Consider the following 9,524-nt stretch of genomic DNA (forward strand, 5'->3'; position numbering starts at 1 on the left):
GAACTTTAAAGGTGCTGAAAAATCTCTCTGCACATTTCTCTGAAAAAACTGAAAGCGAGTCTCCTGAAAAGAATGTCCAGCTGGTCTTAAAAACGTATACTTCATGGACTTCAGACTGATAATAAACAAATGAAAGGTGGTCTTTAACTTTTGCACTGTAGTTCTATATAGCACCAAAAAGGGTTCCACTGGTGTTACAGTCATAGATCATTTTCTGGTAATATATAGAACTTTTTTTTTCTTTTTTTTTTTGAGAGTGAGCATTAATTAGCTGTAGCAGAATTTTCGAATACAGATATTTTGAAAACAAATATAGATATTTTGAGTTCGTTACAGGGTCTAATGAGTTACTGGTGACACACAAATAATGCATTTTTCATTTTATTAGTACAGCAATAGTGTGGATTATTATCCATTGATATATTGTACATAGAATTGAAAACAAAAAACTTTACACTCTAACTGAATGCACCTCAAAACTTAGATTCTATGCAATAATGAGGTAGACATTGATATTGGTATTTCCAACCTCAGCAAGTATTGAATACATTTTTAAATTAATTTGCTTTTATCAATGTAAGAAATACACGATTATCATGAAACTCTGTACATCACAAATAATAAAATAATTATAGAATAGAAATTATAACGATTTGAGTGCATTTTTTAAAAAAAATGTACATTTACAAAGAAATGTGGCTGGGCATTTCTCCATTCCTCGCACTTTTAGAGCTTTAACTATACAAAAATATTTACAGCTCAAATAATAAACAACAGTGCATTCGAAGCTAATGTGCATTTAAATATAATCTCGCTTACGAGTCTTCCTCCTCGCCGCCGTGGCCAGGTGGGGAAAGGCTCCTGACCACACGGCTTGGCCAGTCAGTCTCTGTGAAGTGCATTTAGTGAAGATGCGGGCGCGCGCGCACGTGTTTATTCCTCCTTTCAGCTCAGTGAAGGCGTTCCGCTCGTCCACGCCTCCCCAGAGTCCAGCTTGCATTTTTGTGGACACTTAGTTCAGTAGGCACTGAGACCCTTACAGTCAAATGTCCAGGCACTTCGAAAAAAAATGCGTTTTACCCGAGTGAGTTTGTCCACAGTCGGTTGTTTGCAGGCCACAGAGTCCTGCATTCAATGAATGACCAGCGTCTGAGTATCTGCCTAGTCGCTCTCGACAGGGGTTCTCCACAGTGGGCACAGAGAGGGGCTTTAGTAGAGGTGCTGAGACTGCTGCATTTTTGGGTTTGGTGGCGATTTATCTTCCCCGTTGTGCGCGCTGGCCGTGATAAAGCACTTTAACTGACCACTGGCCACACTGCGCTCTCCACCACCGCAGGCAACAGGTGAGGGAGAGCCGTCATCCCTTCAGGTGCCCTTCATCCCATCACTTCATCAGCCCATCCGTCCATCACCCCATCCTCGCGATTTCTCTCCAGAAAGTCCTGCCTTTTGCACCCTTACTAGCCTGAGAGACGTTTTATTCCGGGACAGCCTCACTTTAGGATGTTCCTACTTGAGCTTGTTTAGGTATAAACTGAGCTACAGTAAGGATGAACAGTATTAACCCAGTGAAACCCCATTACTTACAAAGGGTATGAAGCATGTTTGGCGCTGTCTGCTGGTAATTTAGGCCTGACTACACAACATAAGCTTGAACTGACTACAAACGCTGCTAAACGACCTCCCTTTTGCATTTTAGGGCTTCAAACTTTCAGCAGCTTCAACCGACCTGGGTGCGGACACGGATTTCGTGTGTGTGTGTCAGTTTCGGGTGTGTTTCCCTCCAAGGCGTGCCCGTCTCAGCCCTAAAAGTACAAAAAAGCCCCCTCGCGTGGAGGGGACGTTTGTGGGGGGTCGTTTTAAGGGGCGCTACCTGCAGCCGCACTGCTCCACCACCATGTCCTCGTACTGTTTGTAGACCACGTTGTTGCCCGAGTCGATGTAGAGGATGCTGATGGGGCTGAGCTTGGTGGGCACGCAGCAACTTGGTGGCGTGCTGCCCGGATCCATGGAGTTCATGAGGGTCTGGATGATGGCGTGGTTGGTGGGCTCCAGGTGCGACCTGAGCGGGAAGTCGCACACGCCCTCACAGTGGTAGGCCTCGTAGTCGAGCGGCGCGATGATCCAGTCGTCCCAGCCGAGCTCTTTGAAGTTCACGTGCAGCGCCTTCTTGCTGCACCGCGACTTGGCCTTCTTGCCGTGCCGCTTGCCGTGGCGGCTGGAGGTCAGCGCCGTTCTGCGCCTGCGCCGCGCCTTGAGCGCTGGCGGGGGGTCGCCCCGAGCCTTGGTCTTCTCCCTCAGCTCGTTGAAGAGGCTTTCTCGCTTGCGGGAGCGCGTGTACACCACCAGGATGGCGCGGTGGCGCCGCGGCCGCGCGCGCCTCCCGAAGCCCAGCTGCCGGAGGTCGAGCTCTACGTCCGACTGGCCGGGGGTCACGGAGAGCTCCACGCACAGCTGGCCGCCGTGGCTCGCGGGAGAACCGCTTTTAAACGCGCCCCACGCGTCCACCACCTCCCAGGATGCCTTGGGGGAGGCGGGCAGGTGCAGGGGGCTGGAGTGCAGCGGGCTGGCCGAGCCGCACGAGGACAGGTGGAGGGTGTAGAGGCCCGGAGCAGGGGGGGCAGAGTCTGCGGGGGGCTGGCGGAACAGCCGCAGCTCTGCGCCCAGCAGATCCTCTTTGGACGACAGAGTGGAGACATCGAACAGATACTTCTGCCTTCGCAACGGAGAGAGAACAAGGTCGTCTGAGAGAGGGAGAGAGAGAAAGAGAGAGAGAGGGAGAGACAGAGAGACAGGCAGGTTAGATAGGTTACTGGTTTTCGTTAAGTGGCAAATTAAAGTTTTAAATGAGAAAAACGTGAAGTGATTCGGCATAAAAACGGGAAAATAGATTAAACGTTGAATTGTTTATTAAAAATGTATTGGATTTCGTATATGAAAACGTTGGTTTTAATAATAATAATAATAATAATAATAATAATAATTATTATTATTATTATTATTATTATGTGTAATTATCGTTAATAATAAGTATTGTTGCTTTGTTTTTGTTGTGCTTTTTTATTAAACGTATTATTATTATTGTTACACTTATTATTGTTGTTTTTATCTGTTGTTGTTGTTAGACATTTTACTACTGTGTCTATTATTATTATTATTATTATTTTATTATTATTATTGTTGTTGCGTTTTTTTTTTACTCTAATCACTGTTAGTGTTTCGTGGTGCGTTTATCTTACTGGGGTCAGAGAGCACATGATAAAACAAACAAGCACTAACATCACACTTTTAACGCGCTGTTTTCCAGTTTACATATGAAGAGCTTCACTCGTGAATACAATAATACAGTACACAAGCATTTATATATTTATATATTTGTAACAAGTGGACTTTAATGCGCTTTGGATCAAAACCCTTCATATAAAAACGAGCGTGATTCAGGATTGTTGAAACTCTGGGAGATCTTTTTTAGCTCTCTCCTGAGAGCAGTAAAGGCAGAGCAGACTGACAGACCGCTCTACCTGCGCTTCAGCCACTCAGGAATAAAAACCTCTAATCGGACACACATTACATTTATAAAGCCCCACATGAACGGATAAAACACGAAGGTGACATGAGCCCTGCTTCAGTTTGATGGCGCAGACAGAATGGGGTCTGATAGAGAGAGAGAGAGAGAGAGAGAGAGAGAGAGCTGCAGACAATAAGAGAAATGGCCTGCTGTCCACACACTGCTGCACAATGCACAATTAATGCATTCTTTCGCCGCCAGGAATTCAGAGGCCTCGTCTACATCAGCACGGACACCAGCCCGCAGTCTCACCGCCCTGCGTCTCACACTCAATTCACAACCGACCAAACACTCACCAAACCCGCCTGATCTCACAGTTTCACACTTATAACACTGAGCATGAGAGAAAACTTCAAAAAACAGGGCTGATCGAGTCCTTCGGCTCAGTTTCAGAGTCCAGCCTGGCGTTTTCTCCTTCTCCGAAATATCAGATTAATCTGTAAAACAGTTTTATCGAGTTCAATCCAAACTCAGCACAGCAAGTAAAAAGTCCCGTTTTTTGTTCATTTTTTTGTTTTTGTTTTTCGTTCATTGAGCAGAAAACCCCGCACAGAGAAAGAACACGGCCTGTACACACATCAGCTCTTCTCTACTGAACGAGCCCGAACGAAAACAGTGTGTGTATCTGAACTCATATGAGCCGCGTTAACATTTTAAGACTTAAAATAAATCGAATAGAAGGTCAACAAATAACGAACAGCTCGAACCCGAGTTAACTCTCACTGTACGGTTAGATTTCACTCTCTCTGCCAAACAGCACTCTTTCAACTCTTTCGCCTGATAATACTCACTGTAAAAACTTATACAGCCCTTAGTACCTTTACACCGGCCTGGGAGGAGAGTGAGACATATTTAAAATATATAATACAAATAAATAAAATATATAATTAAAAAAAACAGATGATTGCTGAGTTTTAGCCTCACACATCTTTTATCTTTTCAGTTTTAACATCGAACAATTTATCTACTGTCTCGAGCGCATTTTCTCCAAATAGAAATATATTTTGGATACACACAGAGAGAGAGAGAGAGAGAGGGAGAGAGAGAGAGAGAGAGTGAGAGAGAGCGAGAGAGAGAGAGACTTTTGGTGGGGTGGCTACTGAGGCCAGCATTCACCATCTGCGTTTTTAATGAGTTCCTTCAAGTGCCAAAAGTAATTTTCATACATTCCGTTTGTTCTTGTCTGATCCCGCGACCATAACGATGTTCACTTTTTCTTTTTTTTTCTTTTTTTTGCGGGGGAAATGTCTTTATCTGCTCGGAGGAAATTCCTTCCAGCTCTACGTAAAGATTAGGCCCTTATCGTAATTTAAGGTGGAAATGATGTTTGATAACATCCAGAATTGGATGAGGCGAAGAGTTAAGAGCCAAAAACATCCAACAAGTTTAATACGGTTTGGCCACGCGATCTGTTATCGGTTATTATCGGTTATTCTGGTCGCAGAGGATCGTTTTAGTTTTATTTCCGATCGCTGTGGTTGTTTTTAATCTACTCGACTGCTTGTTCACAGAGCGGCGGAGCTCTAACAGTCTGAATAACCGCTCTGTCGCTTTTATATCTGTGTGTAAAACGAACACAAATTATTATTAAACGGGTCGCAAAGTTTGAAGATGAGAAAATAGAAACTGAATTAAAAATAAGAGAGGGAGAGGTTTTTTCCGGTCTCAGGAGCGCTGAGGCGGCCGCAGAGAGGGTCCTGGGTGAGGACAGGCCGAGCCTCTGTGCTGATGGGCCGCGGGCCGAACCCGTTCATTACGGGAGAACAGACAGTGTTTGATATGTTATGACAGCAGCACTCAATGAGATCAGCGAGTTCAAACAGTCCGGAGAGCGCAGGCTCGGGGACAGGGTCACCGCCACTGACACATCCCATCAGACTCAGCTCTCACACAGCCAGCCTGCCCTGCGCTCCCTCCCTCTCCCTCCTCATCAGCTCACCTCGCAGCTTCTCCTCATCAGCTCAGCGCGTTTACAAAGACAGGGCGGACGTGTGTCCCTCTTTATTTTACCTTTCCTGCCCAAAACCTGCTCCTGTGCTCAGAGATTCCTCAAAAGCAGATGAAGAGAATTGAGGCGCTAATCTGGATTATAAACAGCAGAGATTTTAGACTGATTTAATACATTTCAACACAGATGTAAAACTCTGTAACAGCTGAAAAATTCGTTGAACGGCTCCACAAATACTACTACTCACAAATACTACTACTCTACAAACTACTCATTCCATTCTCCTCACAAATCTGGACACTGAAGAGTAATTCCGTTTTTAGCGTTTTCATCTTTCATCTTTTGCTGTTCGTGATTTATTGCCTTCATTCACAAAACGCCCCAATTAGTGTTTTATTAGTGTGGCAGTTTGGGGTCAGTGTAAAACCAACAGAGACTTAGGCTGCTCAAAATCTGAGGCGGACTTACAATGAGGCCCAGACTGAAGAGAGTTCTCTACGGCTACGGCGTTCAATATTCCTACAAATAATGACAATTTATTGTAACATGTCGGTCCTATTTTTGCTGTTGTTGTCGTTGTTGTTGCTGTTTTCCAACCAGTTCGGGCGGAAAAAAAGTTAAAATTGAAACCCCCTAAACAGACCACCAATGTATGAAGACATTCTGTTTTGTGGTGCTCCATTTACACTGAAATAAAAGGTAAATAAAGGAAAAGCGATAGACAGTAAAGTGTTGATAAAGTCTACAGCAAAAAGTCCTCTGCGATACACATAACACAAACAAAACTAGACCAAACTAATCAGCTTCAACTCGCAGTGAAGGCAGTAGAAGAATAAAACACAGTAAAAGCAAACAGCGGGACGAACCTCTGCCCCTGTCTACAAAGCTGGTGATGGTGTTGGCGGACTTTGAGGAGGGGAAAAAGCTGGCGTTGAGCCCCAGTTTCTCCGCGGCGGAGTAAGTCCTGTATATGGAGAGCATGTAGTCGTGCGGCTCCACGGCGCTCTTCAGCTCGGCCCTGAGAGCCGCCGAGGACCCAGGGGGCTCTTTGAGAGTTTTGGCGGTCCTGTGCGCGTCCTGTGCGCTCCTGCTGGCCCTGCTCCTGCGCGGCGCGGGCGAAGAGAGGATGGCGGCCGGCTGGCAGCACGGTAAACTCCAGAGGAAGAGGAAGAGCGCGCAGAGAGCCGCTGCTCGCACGGCGTCCATGGCGATGTGGTGCCAGCGCTGCACCCGAGAGCTCTCCACGGTGACTCCGAGGCGCAGCACACGCACACGCACACACACACCTACTCACACACATACACAATACACACACACTCACTCACACACACTCACACACACTACACACACATTCACAGCACATACGGGCCGCGTGCGAGAACTGCTGCGTATCAGCAGCGCTGTGCGCTCGCGTTCGGCTCTATACGAGAGACAGAGAGAGAGAGAGAGAGAGAGAGAGGGAGCGAGAGAGAGAGAGCAGGGGCCCCGAGACACGCCCCCCTCTGTGCTGTAAAGGAGAGAGCTGTTGGGTTTGAGACTGGAACACCCCCCCCCCCGGGCACACACACACATACTATTGCTCCCCACTTGTGTCCTTTGGGAGGGACACACAGAGACAGAGACCCCGGACGTGTGAGGGAGGAGAGGCTCGAGCGCGTTATTTCGCCAAAAACACATCTAGAGGAACGTGCTGACAGGGGGTTAACAGGCCCACCAGAATACTCACTGATCTGCTGCACCGGCTGCAGCTCACACTTCCTCACACACAGCCATGAGTAACTTACTGCACATGTGTCCACCTCCAAACTTACTCTGTGTGGCTTTATGATGTATATTACACTACAGAGTGAACCACACCGCGCACACTGTAGGAAAAAAGTTGAAGTGTATATACAGCACAGAGTGAAAGTTACTGAGCACGTGTCATTTTACAATAAACGTTACTGCTCATATCTTCCCTCCCAAAGTTACTGCGCATATTAAATTATAGAGCAAACATTACTGTACGTATGTCAGTTTACTATGAAAGCCATGTGTGGGTAATTTTACAAAATCGGCTACAGTGCAGGCAACATTGTAGAGCGCATATTACTTTATGAGGTAAATAATATAGTGCAGATAATATTTTATAATAGACGTTACTGTGAATATTTCACTTTTACAATAGGTTTATATACATATGAAATTCAATAATAATGAATGTGTTACTGTGCCTGTGATATAGAGCACGTTATAGATCAAACTACAGTGCGTTTGTCATTTTATAATAATAGTTACTGGGAATGTGAAGGATTTCGTTCTAAAAATGCCTCATAGACCACTTTTTAAGAATTTTCCTTTTTCACAAGAAATACAAGCAATCTCAGTAATATGATTAATATCACCTTTATTACAGAAATAAAATGAGTCATCCATTAAAATCAGCAGTTATTCTTTTCCATATTTATTACAGATGGTTGTACATCATTTTGGCATGAAACTCTTTATATGTAAGTGTATAATATAGAATACATACATGAAATACAAAGATTTCATATATTTAAAAGAAACATGAGAGGAAGATACAGAAAACATACAGATATTTAACTATACATGTATCTGTAGTTATGTTTGTATTTAAGAGTTTTGTTCTGGTCTGAATCCAGCTGTACGTCACTGAGAGTGTACATTTGTATAAATTATTATAAATATTATTATAATAGACTTTATTTCCCGTGTAATATGCAATGTGTGTGGCAGTACTGGGCAGTTCAACAGAGGCCTAGCCTCCCTGCGAAAGCGTCGGTAGTGTTCTGTTTCTGGGGTTGCACTGCCCCCAACCGGATATTCTTTGGTAATACAATTATTTTTTCTTGAATATATGAAATACACAAGACAATGTGTCTGAAGAAAATATTGTAACCAGGCACGGATTCTGAGTTAGCAGGTTACATTTATTTCATAATGAAGAGTGTTTATTGCTGACTGAAGTTTCTGTCCAACAATGTAATAACATATCATAGAATAAAAGTCAAAGAGAGTGTTTAACCTATAACATGCCAATGTACACAATGCACAGTACATATTGAAACAAAATTCACAGACACACAACATGTGACATGTAAGGAAATACAAAAGAGCAACTTTTCTTTGGGCGACTGAGAATGTCAATGTAGGAAGTGTTAAAAAAAAACAGTCTGTCCACAACTAGAGGGATATTACAGTAAGGTTGCAGTGCATAAACCCATAAAAAAGTGATCAGATTAGTCATCACCATATTCTCCACAAGTGGGCAAGTACATGTGTGGTGTACACATGAGAAGTGTACAGACCTGAGTGCTTGTGTGAGGAGACACAGTGGCTCTGGGTGAAAATAATGTAAATCATATGCTAGGCCTTCACTGTTACAGGTGTCACCTATGGGAGGACTGATGTGTTAGACAGCACTGTCCACACTCTCCACTTTAATGGAGTTCCATCCCTCCATATACATACAAAAAAAGTATATACACATATATTTGTGTGTGTGTACTGATTAGTTATGATGTCGTTGTTTCTTCTCTCATTGTGCATTTTATCAGCTCTCTTTACTATATATGTGAACTTTGTAGTTCTACAATTATCAATTACAGACTGTAGTCCATCTGTGTCTCTGCATACGTTGTTAGCCCCCTTTCACTCTGTTCTTCATCTGTCAGGACCCCCACAGGACCACTACAGAGCAGGTATTTTTGGGTGGTGGAACATTCTCAACACATCAGTGACACTGATGTGGTGGTGGTGTGTTAGTGTGTGTTATGCTGGTATGAGGAGATCAGACACAGCAGTGCTGCTCTGTTTCTGTCCACCCTCTCAACGAGTTTGAAAGGATGAGTAGCTGTCAAAAAGCTGTTACTGAGAAAAAAAAAAAGATTAAAAAAAAAAAGCTGCTCGTGTTCTCAGAAAAATGGACTGACCACCCCTCAACATCTTTGAGTGTGTTTGGGATTATTCGAATAATGAGCAGCAAAAAATGCAACCGACTCCTAA

The 9,524-nt window shown here is 44.2% G+C and overlaps 1 protein-coding gene across 1 annotated transcript; it reads right to left on the reverse strand.

Annotated features, from left to right (window-relative positions):
• Positions 1 to 419: 419 nt before the first annotated feature.
• Positions 420 to 6,939, reverse strand: gdf6a (growth differentiation factor 6a). The gene is made up of 2 exons (XM_036587806.1): positions 6,383 to 6,939; positions 420 to 2,744 (listed from the first exon to the last, which is right to left on the reverse strand). The coding sequence occupies exons 1-2, from the start codon at positions 6,720 to 6,722 to the stop codon at positions 1,870 to 1,872; spliced, it is 1,215 nt and encodes a 404-aa protein (XP_036443699.1). The 5' UTR covers positions 6,723 to 6,939; the 3' UTR covers positions 420 to 1,869.
• Positions 6,940 to 9,524: the final 2,585 nt, after the last annotated feature.

Source organism: Colossoma macropomum, unplaced genomic scaffold, assembly GCF_904425465.1.
Source record: "Colossoma macropomum unplaced genomic scaffold, Colossoma_macropomum, whole genome shotgun sequence".
Taxonomy (NCBI): Eukaryota; Metazoa; Chordata; class Actinopteri; order Characiformes; family Serrasalmidae; genus Colossoma; species Colossoma macropomum.